Source organism: Pelmatolapia mariae, linkage group LG8 (assembly GCF_036321145.2).
Source record: "Pelmatolapia mariae isolate MD_Pm_ZW linkage group LG8, Pm_UMD_F_2, whole genome shotgun sequence".
Taxonomy (NCBI): Eukaryota; Metazoa; Chordata; class Actinopteri; order Cichliformes; family Cichlidae; genus Pelmatolapia; species Pelmatolapia mariae.
In genome coordinates, this window is record NC_086234.1 from 19,278,866 (window position 1) to 19,294,416 (window position 15,551).

General features: G+C 41.0%; 1 protein-coding gene across 5 annotated transcripts in view; it reads left to right on the forward strand.

The window, feature by feature from the left end:
* rhbdl1 (rhomboid, veinlet-like 1 (Drosophila)) overlaps positions 1-15,551 on the forward strand; it is a 53,767-nt gene that overhangs the window by 37,281 nt on the left and 935 nt on the right. For 4 of the 5 annotated variants that reach the window (XM_063481398.1, XM_063481397.1, XM_063481400.1 and 1 more), the window contains exons 6-8: positions 5,556-5,656; positions 8,530-8,590; positions 10,663-15,515. In XM_063481398.1, coding sequence (XP_063337468.1) covers positions 5,556-5,656; positions 8,530-8,590; positions 10,663-10,934 — 434 coding nt within the window. In that variant the 3' untranslated portion in view covers positions 10,935-15,515. Of the gene's footprint in view, positions 1-5,555; positions 5,657-8,529; positions 8,591-10,662; positions 15,516-15,551 lie in introns of those variants that run through there. The other variant, XM_063481399.1, reaches the window with a different exon arrangement.

Sequence of the window (15,551 nt, forward strand, 5' to 3'; positions counted from 1 at the left end):
CCTCCCTGTGGGGCTCTGCTCTTCCTCCGAGCCGGAGGTCCCAGGTTGTTTCCTCTTCCTCACCTGCAGATGGTGGTGTCACATCCCTGAGTGTCTCCTCAAATGAGGTGATCTGTACTGGAGTCAGCAAGTCAGAAAACGTCTCTGCTCATAAAGCTGTTCCCAGCTGTATTTTGACATTCATTTTGGATCCTTTGAGGTCACATATATTAGGTTTTGCTGATAGTAATGAACCCACTGAGAATACCCTCTCTGCAGTCCCTACAACTATGAGGAGATGTAACTTATTACTTTTAACTTTTGGGATTTACTGCAAGCAAATCATAAAAGCGCTGATGCTAACTGGCCTGATATCAGCCTAGCAGTAAAATGCAACCAGTCATATTTGGCTAAAGTAACTAAGCACTTAGATGTTAAAGGGCCAATAATTCCCTTTAAGAGAGAGTGAACATTGTACTTTACATCTGTTAGGTGACAGAACTATGACCCAAATTCATATTTTCGGTTGGATATGTAAACAATATTTTGTTGATTTCTCAAAAGCAATGCAACTTAAAGTTGAGCAACCACTTTAAGACATTAGAAAATACATTATATGACACTGTCTCAGATTTAACACTGTCTGTGAAGCTGGATTTAAGAAAAGAGTGTTTAGACTTCAACTTTTTGGAGCATATGTAGTGCCATCTTGTGCAAGTACATGATGTGATCACTGGTTTGTTTGGTTGCCCAATAGTCATACGTTAGTTCAATTTAGCTAACTAGTAACAGTATATCAGTAGTTGGAAAATAGCCAAACTAAAACTAAAGAACAGTCTAAAGGGCATGTGTACTATCCACGTAATCTCCCTCTTAAGTAGCAAGTGGTTCTTCATCGCTAACTAGCTGCACTGAAAGGAAGATTCCACTAGCTAGCCGCAATGCTAAGGTTTGTAGCAAGCAGTTTATAAATGACAACTATGTGGAGGAAAAGGTCTTTGAGTCAGGTGCACTGATAGTTCACAGGACCAACAAACTGAACTAATTCTGGCCCCTGCGTATTTGATTTTTCCTGTATTAAAGTCGGTTGAACAGAGCGTGTCAACCAGATTGCTAGCAAAGAATTAGCTGAGGATGAGCAGTAAGCTTGAGAGGTGCACAAGATCTGACCAGCACTATTTTATTTTTGTTTAATTTTGAAGTTTTCTTTTTAATTCAGTTTAGTTTGAGTTGGTTTTCTGACTGTTCCTCTGTGTTAGTTTTAGTTAACTATTTTAACCCATTAGTTTGAATTAAGGATGTGGCTGCAAACAAGCTACAGCTTCTAAAATGTGGATCCTTCATACACATATCCAACCTAGCAGCACACATCACTACAGACAAGTTGACTTTTCAGATGTAAACTTTTCCTCATTATCTAATAAACATTTGTGTCAATATTTAAATGAATGTATGAATTCTTGAGGTATTTTGTGAGGTCACAGTGACCTTAACTGTTAGACTTTATAATCTAACCAACTCATCCCTGACTCTATAGTTGACACTGGGTACAAATGTGTTTAAAAAAAAAACAAAAAAAACATTTCCTCAGAATTCCTTAAAAAATGGGATGGATAACGGAGCAACTGGAAAATATAATGCTTCCAGCTATAATTGCAGGCAAGCATGGAAATGGATTGGAATCTGTTAACTAAACTGAAATTCAAAGGCCAATAAAAGACTATATTTAACAACAATTGCATTAGCATAACTAAAATCCCAGATGATATCTCTCATATCAATATATCACCCAGCTCTAATGCATGGAAGTAATAAATTAACTGCAGGAAAGTCCCAGAAGAAGCGGAAAAGGGGAACTCAGAAGTTGATGCTGCTGAAGTTGCTCCAAATCAATTTTTTTTCTTTACTTTGAAGAGATCAGAGACCACATACTGTATGCTACACTGTGTAATTGCAATTTGGTGGAGCTACAAAAAAATGGGCCACTGTGAATCTTCTCAAATCTTTTTCTGAAGCACCAACCTTCATATGCACCATAAATCCACATGAAATAGCCCATAGGTGTCAGAGCGAAGAGAGATGAATGGCTCAGGAACACATTCTGATTACCATCTGTCTTTCCACGATCATCACCAGCACCGCGGGCTGACAAGTCGTTCTTTAAGACCGTGTTTACTCTGTGCGGTCCCAGTGTGCGTGCATACACACACATACAGAATGTGAATCTTCCAACATGCATTATAGATCTGAGATCACAACTCCAGCAAATCCCAGCTGTGATTAAAAAGAAGCTGTGTTGTTTTATCAGCCCTCTCCGCTTCCCTTATCAGCTCATTTGCATAATTAACAGGGGCTAACGTCGTCCTCGCGAGCAAACCGCCACAGTGATTTCTCCAGCCTGGAATTCTGTCCTACTTCATAGCGTCACAGCAATCCTTTTTTCTCATAACAATTATACGGTTATACCTTTTAAACACCGTAACACTGTAAATGTGATTTTGTGTTGTGTTTTGGCTGCTTTGGTTCTTACCTTTTTTGTGAACAAACATTTATTTGCCTTGGCATTCAACTCGTATAGCAAAATGTTGCACTGTCAAGTTCGCTGTCACATTGTTTGAAGGCACGGCTCTCAAAACGCATCCTTAGGGACAGTGTGAACACGCGATGCAGCCCACAAGCATTCGAGCTCGTATAGCGGTGCAGAATGAGCTCAACTTTTTCTGGTGTCGAGAAATGTGTCTCACTTGTCAGAGCAACAGTGAGCAAGGCATTTTATGTTCTAAGGGGAAGATCCTACAATATTAGAAGCAGATGAAAAGCAATGAAAAGATGGTCCCCTTTGATCAAACACTTGGCGATGTTTGGGTAGGAAGAATCCCGTTTTTAAAGGAAGAGACCTTTGTTAGAGCCAGGCTCAGTGAGGGGCAGCCATTTTCCAACACCAGCTGGTGAGGGGAAAGAGATGACAGAAAAGAGGAGGAAAGAGACAGATGACAAAGGAACAGGACTAAATACGAACCGTGGGATTTATTTCATCGTATTTCCTGTCACTTGATTCTCTGGGTTTTGCTTTTTGTAAGGCTAATTTTAGGAGCTGTGTTTACATGACTAATGCCTTGCCAATATTTACAGGTTATTGTTTGTTTCTTTGTTTTTTAAATGCCAGTTGCCAGTGCTACATTTAATAGAATAACTGTTCACTTACACTAACTGGACCTTTTGTTAGGTACAACTCGCTAGCATGACGTTGGACCCCCTTTTTGCCTTCAAAACTGTCATAATTCTTCCTTGCACAGATTCAACAAGGTGCTGGAAACATTGCTCAGATTTTGTTCCATATTGACATTAAAGCATCACACAATTGCTTCAGATTGGTAAGAAATTACTTCCCAACACCATTACAATGCAAAGCAAGGCAGGGTGTTTCAGACCATGTTGTTTTTTGGTCCAACATCTGACCCCAGAAAAGAAGATCTTTCAGCAAAAGTCCAGAATCATCAGACCAAGCAATGATGTTTCCAGTCTTCTACCAGCCGATTTTGGTGAGATCATCTGAATAGTAGCCACAGTTTCCTGTTCTTAGCTGACAGGAATAGCAAGCCTTTGTGGTCTCCTGCTGCTGTAGCTCATCTGCTTCAAGTTTCAAAGATGCTCGGCTGCATAATTTGGTTATAGCAAGGTATCAACTAGATATTCACATAGAGTACAGCTGCTCGATGGATATTTTCTCTTTTTCAACCCATTCTCTGAAAACTATGGAGATGGTTGTCTGGGAAAGTTCCAGTAAATCAGGAGTTTCCGAAATACTCAGACCATCCCACGCTATGTTCAGTGTCATTTCTACATGCCTTAATACATGCCTAAACAAGCTGCTACTAAGTGATTGGTTGATTGTATATATCTGTGTGTTAATGAGCAGTTAAACAGGTGTTTCTAATAAGTTGGCCTGTGATCGTACGTCATAAACACTCAAAGTTTCAAGGTTCCCTAGTTGTGGTGCGAGCCAGAACAACCTCTATTAGTGCAGAATATGTCTGCTAATTAGCTACAGACTATATCTTCATCTCTCATGTACAGAAGCTTTGACTGATCTCAGCATTGCTTGATTGACTGACACGCACTTGATGCAAATGTTTGCAATTTCAGTGACCCTTTGGTCTCGTTATAAATAGATCTTTACATTTTTTTTAACTGTTGCATGTTGCGCACCAAAATACAGCCTCAGTAGGTGCAAATCCTTATTTCACAGGGCAAGAGAGAGGCCAAGAGAATTATGTAATTTAACCGCAAGACATGTTGTGTTTTATGTAAGTGGCGCTTTTTCTCCATTTAATTAATAGTCGACTGTAGAAAAATGCTCTCACTTAAACAGATCATGAGGCAGGGTGAAGGTTAAAGCTGCCACACAGCTCTAGCTCACCCACACGTGTGCTTTGACTTCTGTTGCCTGATCAGACCTCTTCTAAACATGGATTCGGGGTGGGCGTGAGTGACAGCTCCTTGAAATGCACCTGTAAGGATGGGACAGGTTACATCACCGTAATTGTTATAAGGCCGTACACTCAGACGACATCACAGCATTTTAAACGCTGCTCTGCCAAAACCTGACCCGAGGTTCACAGTAATTGAAGACACCTGTGCACACAGTGGCTTTAAGCGCTCCACTCCAAAGGAGTAAATTACAAGGCACCAAATAACTGCTGCTGGATCCCGGCTTGCTGGTAAATGAGCCTCTTCATAGCAGGCGTTTTGACGTGTCATAGTAGGAAAAGTGCAGGTGTAAATAATCCCGTTTTTGTCCCACTAAGCCACAGCAGCGTGACCGTGAGCCAGCGAATGGCATTCAGCCATTGTTAATTTTATCATTTACACCTGCTGTTACAAGTCAAAACATATTCTGTGACCGTTACGTAAGAGTGCAGTCACTCGGTGTTGTGCCATTATGCTCTTCCCTCTGTCACTGCCACTCTTTTTTTTTATGTTTAAACGATCATTTTAGACCCATTTGGCTTCTTTCCATATCTCCACGTCCCAGATTAGACGTCGCTCATGAATTTAACACAAAGCATTTAGAGCACACAAATTGGACATTATCCTCCTCGGCAAGGTTTCGCTATGTTCTTCAGGCCCCGCTTTGATCAGACATCAGCCTCCCGAAGGAAAGTCCAATTAGGAAACATTACTTTTCAGCCCTCTACGTTTTTATGTAATCAGTTTTAGCAGACTGCACGCAAACCTGCCTGAGTGTGTGTGTGTGTACATATTTAGGAGTGGGCCATGGATTTAATATAAAAGGGCACGTGAAGGTCGGCTGATGTAGCACAGCCCCTGTGAGCGTTGTGATTTTAACACTGAGACTGTTGGAAAAATGCTGTGAGGAAGGTGACTTGTGCTGCTGCGTGATGAGCAAACTGACGCTGCCTTTGTTTTGTTTTTTCCCCCCTCTGCTCTAAAATGCTGTCTGTTGCTCGCGCTATCTCTTTCACTAAAACACACAAAACACACTCTCTGTCTGCATTGTGTGCGCTGTCTCACACCTACACTCCTAATATGCTTCTCCCTTTCTGTCTGTGCAGGCTCGCTGACAGTGTCCATCACCGACATGCGTGCTCCAGTGGTGGGGGGCTCCGGGGGGGTCTACGCTCTGTGCTCAGCGCATCTGGCCAATGTCGTCATGGTAACTGCAATCATCATCATCATCGTCACTTCCATTGTTATGTCTGAAAACGGTTTTTGGTAGGGAAAAAATGTCAGAACAGACCAACAGCGTGGACTTCACTGTTTTGTTTGTTTGTTTTTACTTTTAGAAAATGCTAGCCCGTGAACAAGGGTATAATTCTCCTCTAATTAAGTGGAATTTCAATGTATTTTACTTGAAATTACATTCTAATTATATTTATCTTGACTTACTTAAAGGTAGGTACACTAGAAAAAGGAGGTAACAAGTCAGTTTTTTACAGGAAATAAAGGAATAATTATACTGTAAAGTTAAGTCGCGTGTAAGGAATTTTAAGTAGTGCGTAATTAAGGAATGGAGACACAAACTGTTCTGTAAGTGATTTGCAGTACTGCATAATTTCCTGGTAATTTACTGGAAAGACAAACAATATTTCCCAAACTTACGTTGTACTTTTCAGGGAGTGGGCTCTCTAATATAGTGGCTCAACCTTGCCTAACTTCCAGATATTTTACAGGAAAGGAGACACAATGTGCTTAAAATTATTTACAGTATAATTTGTGTTTGCATTCCTGTAAAATACCTGTAAGTGGAAATGTTAAGAAACTCCATAAGTTATACAATGCTTAAAATCACAAACTTATGCAGCTTTTAAAATTATTTACAGTATAATTTATCTTCTTTTCTGTAAAATACCCAGAAGTTAGACACTACTTCAAATTACCTTTATACTACTTATTATTACTAATTATTCCCTTGTTTTCACTAAAAACACAACTTGTTACTCACTTATTCTAGTGTACCTCTAAGTATTTGTAGGTAAATATAGTTTTATTTATTTTAAGTTGTGTGTAAAGAATTTAGCAAACCACATGAATAATTGTAATAATTTTAGACTGGAAAGAAGAGAGAAATAAATGATATTGTAAGTAACTATACTGTAAAATTTGTTGAAAGTTAGGCAAAGTGGAGCCACTCTATAATATGTCCTGTGCCTCGAAATGTACAGTGTTACAACTTAAGATGAGGAAATATCCTTTGTTTTTCCACTAAATTATCCAATACTTAAAATTACTAGATAGATCACTAGATAAATTTACTTACAGTATAATTACTTCGTTGTATCCTGTAAAAACCTGACCTGTTACCTTCTCATGCTAGTGTACCCACCTTTAAGTATTTGTAGGTAAACATATCTACATTTTAATTAAAAAAAAGATTAAATCCCATGTATTTACAAGAAAATTACGACATTATTCAGGAAAAACCACTGGTTATAAAGTGTACCAGGTAGTTTTTCTGCTGCAGCAGGATCACGTGTACACACGAGCGCACAATATTCGCTATCTCTTATCATCTTATTAACAAAATAAGGTTAATTCTTTAGGTTGTTTAAGGCTGGTGTACTTCAGACACTAGACCCTTCCTTTTTTCTTTTTTGTCATCTGTATTATTAACTCTCAAGTGAGCAAGTATTTTACAGGTTTTTTGTTTAATTATTCCGTTTATTTGTGTCCGCTGAAGAAACAGGAAGTGAATTCCCACAATGCTGCTTTGAGAGCCTTCTTTCTTTTTCCCAGCGTTCAATTATGTGTATTTGGCACAAGGCGGCTTCTTCATGCTCCTCTAAACTCAAGGCGGTGTTACATCTGACGACTGGCTTTAACTAATCACTGTTGACTGTGGGCAGCGAGGATGCCAGCAGAAATGGAAATTAAAACGTGCTGACGGGCCCAAAGCAAAGCCTCTGTAACTGTAACTGTGTGCTCACAGCAGCTTACAGTTTGTTTGGTCTGTTACGCTTGATGCCGGTTTGTTGTTGGGAAATCCTTTAAGGCGCCTCTTAGTTCTGCTCTGATGAGTTTTTGTCTAGATTGGTGGGGAGGGGTTAAGAAATTCTGAAACCTGTTCCAGTCTTGACTTCTTAAATTTCAAGAAACCAAGACATTTTCAGGTTCAGTAAGGTTTCAGGCTCTGTACCTCACTGCCTAGAAGACGTACAGCTCTGGATAAAATCTTTACAATCTGTCTTGGAGCCACATTAAACTTTCTTCTTATAGTTAGTGAGCAACTCTTAAGTTTTGTCTCTCTCCATTTCAGCCCTCTGAATATTATAACACGATCTGTAACAGACAAAATGCAGTGGCCGTGCTCCGGCTACAGATTGCTCTTCACCTCCTACAAGAGTGGAAGCATCAAAGCGAACTTTGTCCCATCAGACAGAAGCAACATCACATCACTCCCAGCTCAGACCTCCTCTCCCGCTCTGCTGTGCTGACCTCTCCCCTCCTCGACATTAATCATTTATATTTTTCAAAAAAAACTACTTTAACTTTACCTGCATTCCTGCTCTTGGCTTGTTTTAAACCTACGGTCACAGCAGGTTTTATTTATACACCCCTCCTGAATTTTACATGGTATTCTCCATTTCTTTTTGTGCCGTGAGAGAAAAAGAGAAGCGCTGGGTCATATTCCCAACAGCTGGGGACCTGAGAAAGGATGGGACTGGTGCAATTATTCATCCTGGAAAGTAAATGTGTTATTCTAAGACAGGATGCCATTGTTCTTTCCCCCCCGCAGGGATTTACAAAGGCTACTTATTGGTCCATTCTGCCATTCCCTTAAATTATCTTAGTCCTAATTAATAGAGTGCTACTGGATTGGAACCAGTAAGTGGAGAGCAGCCAGGTGCATAATCGCGCCTCTGTCTTGTGTAAGCGCTGCCGCCTCTCTCTCTCGTGGATGTGGATTGTCTTTCTTCATAGTCTAAATATGGCCCGAGGAGAGAAAGTGAGGTGTTCCCTGACGGGCTGTTATAACATGGTCAGATATTCCGTGGTTATTTGTGCTGACAGGACACTTCTGTGTTGCAGAACTGGGCCGGGATGCGCTGTCCATACAAGCTGCTCCGCATGATCCTGGCGCTAGTTTGCAGTAAGTTTTCTAGATTTTACTCTCGTTTCTATTTCTGCTCTTTTTCAACATATGTTTAATGTAAGCAGACATGCTGACACTTCAGTATAGCTCATACATTTTCTGAGTGGGGTTAAAAACACGTAAGGCCGATCAACAGATGTGCCGCTTAAGCTATCATCCGTAATGGCTCAGAGCGAGAGGCTCCCTGGTTGAACATGCTGCTTTGTTTTCGAAGCATTTGAGTCATACTACTTGTCCCTTTTCTCCACACGAGGGCCGATACACTCTGACTTTCATTAGTGAGCAATATGTTCCCTCCATCTGTCCAAAGCCTGCCGCCCCCGAACCGAGAGAGTGGCGAGTCTCTGCTGGAATTTCATATTTCTCCTCAGTGTTTTCCAAACAGGGGATGGATATTTCAAAATAAAACGCGACAAGTTATTTGTGTGTGCAGCTGTGAAAACCAAATTATAATTTGCTCTGTGTTTATAGTATCAGTGCTGAGTGTTTGTTCAGCTAAAGAGACTTTGGAATAGCCCCAACGACCACAGGCGAATAATATTTTGAAAGCAATTTTTTCGAATAAAGTTCCATTTAAATCCTCCCGAGACCTTTGTCTGCAGAAGCAGACTTTGATAAAACACTTTAGCACAATCCCCCACACAGATCATCTTTAAGCAATCACATTAACCCAGCTCAGACCTACCGTCTGATCTTTATATGATGCAAAGTGAGTGATGCACGTGGCGTCTTGTGCTTAAGGACAATAAAAAGTTCTTCTTTCAGAATCTGTGTGTGGAAATCTGAATAGACTTAAAGTTATAGATCACTGAAAGATTTGTCATTCAAACACTCAAACATAATGAATAATTTTCAGAGTTTCATATATTTACCAACCACTTTGTGAACACTACCTGCCACAGTTCAAACTGAGCATCAGAATGAGGATAAAAAGGTGATTTAAGCGACTTTGACTTTGGTATGGTTGTTGGTGCCAGACAGGCTGGTCTGAGTATTTCAGAAACTGCTGATCTGCAGGGATTTTCCCACACAGCCATCTCTAGTGTTTACAAGAAAGGTCTGAAAAAGAGAAACTAGACATTTCTCTCACTGCTCTGGGTCACGATGCTTTGTTGATGCCAGAGGTGAGACAACGTTAGTTGGACAACTTCAAACTGATAGGAAGATAACAGTAACTCAAATAACAGCCTCCAACGTCTAAGGAGTGCAGGTGGAGCTTCTGTCAGCTAAAAAAATTGTATGATTTGAAAAAAACATTGTGGTGTGACAAGTCTTGATTTCTACTGCACCATTTGGATGGTAGGGTAAGAATTTAGCATCAGCTACATGAGAGCATGGCTCCATCCTGCCCTGTATCTATGTTTCAGACTGCTGGTGGTGTAACAGTGTGGAGGTACATTTCTTGGTACACTTTGACCCCCTTAGTACCGGCTGAGTATTGTTTTAACGCCACAGCCCACTTCAGCGGGAGATCGGTATCATGGATGTGCAGCTGACAAATGTGCAGTGACTCCGTGATGCTGTCACGTCAATGTGGACCAAAATTTCTGAGGAATGTTTGCAACCTCTTGTTGAATCTATGCCATGAAGTGTTGTAGCAGATCTGAAAGTAAGAGTAGGTACACCCAGTCCTAGTAGACTAGTAGAATGCCCGGTCATATAAATGCTATCATGTCAAACTCAGGATGTTACTGGTCCCACCTAAGAAATGCTCATTAGATGACTTCCTTTTTTGACTTTGAATTGTTACTTTTTTAAACATTTTTTATGAATTGAATAAATTAGATATAATGCGTTATTCAGTGTTGCTGATAGCTGGAGTTTGTGACCTTTGAAAAGAGCCAGGCCAGCTGTTTCCCTCATGTTTCCAGTCTTTTTGCTTAGATAAGCTCATCAGCTGCTGCCTGCACCTTGCATATTTATCAACAGATCAATCAGAGACTGGTATCAGTCTTCCCATCTAACTCGCTCTCCTTCACAAGTATGTTTCCCAAAATGTGGACTTAGGAGATGATTTCCTCACAGCTGCAGTGATGACAAATATGTCTTCTCCCCTCTTCCCTCTGCAGTGAGTTCAGAGGTGGGTCGTGCAGTCTGGCTCCGTTTCTCGCCGCCGTTGCCCTCCTCCGGACCGCAGCCCAGCTTTATGGCACACCTGTCGGGGGCTGTGGTCGGCATCAGCATGGGCCTGCTGATCCTGCGCAGCTACGAGGAGAGTCTGCAGAAACAGTGCTCCTGGTGGGTCATCGTCTTCTCCTTCATCACCTTCCTTCTCTTCGCCATCTTTTGGAACATCTTTGCGTATGAGCTCCTGGGTGTACAGATACCACCTCCCCCCTGATGATGGGCCCCACCCTCCCCCCTGCGGTCATATACACGATGACTTCAGAGGTTCCCCTTCGACCATAGTTAACTTTACATTTCCTCTCAAGTTTGACCCAAATGAAATCATCTAAACTAAAAATCGACCAAGAATCCTTTTTACAAATACTTTGCAAATCAAAGAAATATGTCTCTTTTATTAAAGAGGGATTACAGTAGCAAGACGTACAGGTGAAAGGTCCTCAGATCCATTTTGAGGAGCCTAATATCGTTTTTATATATATATATAAATATATATACGAAAAAAGCTCATCCACATTACCAGCACTAACCTTTCAATGAGCATTTAACCATTGTGCTCTTTTACTATCAGAAGCTTTTTTTTTGAAAAGCAGTTTTCGTCACTTATTTCTTTGAGTGCATCTCTCATTCATGTAAAAACCAAATTAGAAGAATCTGAGCTCATGACATGTGCCTGGGGCGGAAAGGAAGATGAATTAAAAAAAGGATGAGAGGTGAGAGATCAGGATAAGCCGCAGCAGTGACGCTTTAAGCTAATAAGGTGTCGGTGTTTTTCGCTTAGAAACGCCTCAATCTGTGCCACAAATCAGACCCGCCTGAGAGGATTTTAGGAGAAATTTCAGGAAATGCTTGTTTTGTTTTTTCTTTTGTTTTTAAAAGGCAGCAATAAAAGCCCACAAAAGCAGTTAAATCTAAACGTCAAGATAATGTTTTTGTTTCATTTTCAGCTGAGAAATGTTACAACTAGCAGAGCTTTTCCCTCAAACTGAGCTGCCACATAGGACAAAAAGAAACCAGTTAAAATCGATGAAAGAAGTTTGTTACAGGAAGAAAGAAGGAAGGAAGGAGGAGGTTTTAGATTCATGATTTCTTACCTAACGTCTGTCATTTTCAAGGTTAGAAAAATTTCTGTCATTTTTCGCTTCACGGAGTCCTAAAAGCAAAGACAGACGTCACTATTTCTGTATTATTTCCTTGCTAATATACCTACACTGTGGATACAAAAACACACAATGACATCAACATGTGGAGGTGGGAGATTAAAGTGACCGCGTGACAGGAAGGGAAAGAAAAAGATGAGAAAATGAGAGCTGAAGTTTCCTGGATGGTCATCACTTCGGCGAGCGAACTCGGACTTCAGCCACCAACTTGCTAAACGCACCATGTAAAATATGCCATGTCATGCTCTGTGGCACTCAGCGAGATAAAGACACACACACAAACACACACACAATCTTCTCCTCTTTGTCTTTGAGAGTAGCCGCGGCCTGATTCTGCAGGTCATTGTGGGCAAACTGAGGAGAAAAACAACACAAACACACACACACACACTGGCCTGTTCTCGCTGACAGACTGAACTGGGGAGGGCACGGATGTGTCATCACCTGACCTCTGACCTTTGTTTCCCAGAGGGCATTGGGGTCTCTACGTCAGGCCCAGTCGATACCTCAGTTTCTCATTCTTAGGGACTGTATACATTTGTAAAGGAATGTACCTATAAAGAAAAAAAAGTGTTATAAGTTGTCCCCGTTTTTCATTTGATCGTGGATGTGTATATTGTATGTTCATAACCAAGAGTATATTTATTTGTATTTTTCCCCCCTCTTTAAAGGGGAAAAGAGAAAAATGGTGCAAACAAAACTAATGCTATGATTGTTGTCCTTCTGATGACTCCTGTATGGCTTTGATCCTCTGAAACACAGAGAGGCAGAATCCCCCGGGTTTGTTAGGCGACCACCAACAAGTCGAGCTCACCTGGTTTTATAAATCTTCAGTGCTTTACAAAATAAGCCATAGAAAGAACTAAAAGGAGACGGCAGAAGCAGAGGAAGAAAAAAAAAGGAGAGAAAAAAAACACATTTGTTGGTTTGAAATGCGCTGACTGGTAGCTTCTGTTTAGACTTCATGGTTGCGCGCGTGTGTGTGTGTGTGTGTGTGAGAGAGAGAGAGAGAGAGTGATGAAAAATGATTTCCTCTTTGTGAATATTCAGCAGGTGAAATGAAAAGAAGACACGCCTGTGATACCTTGGACTGTTTGAGATATTTTCATGTAGCTAGACTCATTTTCTTTTTCCTTTTTATTTATAACTTGTTCGCCAATTCGTTTGCAGCCGATGCAGCTTAATTCTGCAAGTGCCCACATCTCCCAGACTCTCTTCCCCCTGCGGCGTGCGGACGCTTCTCTGCAGTTCCTCTTCTGCAAATAACAAATTATGGACAGGGCTCCTGTCATATATTTTATCTCCTGAGTGATTCGGGCTTTTTGGAAAGCCGAGGCGAGGATGGCAATTATATTTACTCAATGCTACGTTCCATTTTTCAGTCTTTCAATCAATAATTCATTTGAATGTCCACTGGCTGCCTGAGGGAGGAAAAAAAATTTTTTAGCATTTGCCAGTCTTGCCGTCCTCAGCGTTTACTTCCACATGAAACTGTCAGTAGTGACAGAGGACTCCATGTTAAATGAGGGAATGGGTGTGAAATAGCCATAATAAGCCATTTTCAGATACATTTAAACAAGACAAGGTCAGCCAGTAGTTGATAGCGATGTATCCCTGATGGAAACTCTTGTGTTGACTAGGAAATATTACTGCTTGGGATAGCAAAGATGTGTTGATGAATAATGCATACATACCCTGTTAGCCTATAATGAAGATAAAGCTGATGCCTGAGAGGAGGTTAATGTGCCTCTTTAACTTAAGATTCATAGGAACCCGAAAGGGTTGTAAAAAGGGCTAGTCAGTGGCTATGTTTTTGTAGAACACGTCAACTGTGAATATAACCACTCCCAGAACTAGATGCAGGAATAAAGTGAAAGGCTGTACAAAGTGAAACGGCTAGTGTTTGAATTTATTCATTTCAAGAGCAAAGCGTTCAATAGCATTGGCAGGAAAAGAAAAAACCAAGTAGGTGTAGAGAGACGTTTTTAGGATTAATTTACCAGTTTCCTGTAAGCCAACTCTCCTGGCCCCTGAGCCTGAGCCAACATCAGCAACAACACACCTGGATGCCCCTGCTTTACGTCCTCCAGCTCATCTTAAAGGAGGGAACACTCTCGCTCTGACAGCATGTGACAGTTTGTGAGAGACACCTGAAGCTTCCCCCACCCTGATCCCCCCTCCCTGTGCAGAGTAGGGCTGATACATGGTTGCTACGCCGACCAGAGCCCGAAGCCAGACCCTAAACAGGATGTCTTCCTTTAATAAGTGGATCTGACAAGGCGGCATGATGTTAATTTAATTGCTGTCGTTAGGTGACGTAGTTGTTTTCGACAGTTGGCAGGAAGTCTCTGTGAGGGATGGCGTGAGCAGCCTATAATCCATCACTACAGATGATCCACGTCCTCCCCCGAATTGTCTCAAAATGGTCACGATGACTGCGTTATGAGATCAGGCTAAAAGTTTCTCCTCGCCTCATTCGAAATGCAACTTTATAGCTTCATACTCGACACTGGCTGTTTCTGACTTCTTGGTTTTTGTCACACGTGTTTTGTTTCTTGTTTTTGCACTTCTTATAATGTACTTAACTGACACGTTGCTGTGTGCCATAGTCTCATTTGACATAATCATTCTTCTGAAGCTTTTTCCTTTAACCTTCCTATGCCAATCCATCGTGCTGTACGCCCAATGCCTTGTTACATAAATGAGCTCAAAGCAAAGCACCAAGCAGAAAGGCTGGTTCGCTGTCAGCCATCTACACGATGATGCAGAGAATCCATAAGAGACGGAAACCACAGTGCAAATATCCGTGTGTCCAGTAGCTCCTCTGAACTGCTGTGTGCCACAACAGGCCGGCCAGGTCGCCTTTTCTGTGTGTTTAGTTCTGCTTAGATATAGCACTGTAGCTGATCTACAAACAAGAGTGAGTGGATGCTCACCAGTGCTTACATTTAAACCCTTAGGAGACTTAGTAAAGGTTCTTAAAGGGCCCCAAAAGATATTTAGTTTGATTTCCCACATTAATCTCAATATTGATACAAAAGAAAATGATAGTCAGGGCCCACCTAGCTGCTAAAATTTAAGATACACTTGCAAACCACACAGTCGTTAGTGAAGTCTGTCTTAGAGTACAGATGGAACAAAAGATGGAGAGGAGGGAACACTGCTGAAACCTCATTTTCTAGCTTTAGTATGATCGCAAATGCTGAGCCACACGATATCATGCAAACATGTCATTTCATAAAGCAAGAGTTGAACCCCTCCCACAGTTTAGGATGACAAAAGTCGTACCTGCGCTGCTCTGGTAGTTTCTCATGAGCTGCTTACTCGTATCTATAAAATGGTGCCAAGCTTACGAGGTTCAGCCTCTCAGACCCAGACAAGAGGTTGTACCAACACAGCGTTTACAAAAAGAACAAGCAGAAGAAGCTATTTTTTTTCCTCTCTGTCAAGAGGAAATTGAAGGACAACTAAATTTACCTATGGATAATTTATATCAAAGTCCTCATTAATGATTTCACAATCTATTGTACTTTTTAAATGTTCTGAACGGAACCATTTTATATTGTGTATATATATGAATATATTTTGTTTTATTTTGTACTGTTCATTGTACTTTGCTTTAATTTAGAAACAATATAAATAAAGAACAATACTGTGGCAACATCCTACTGCTT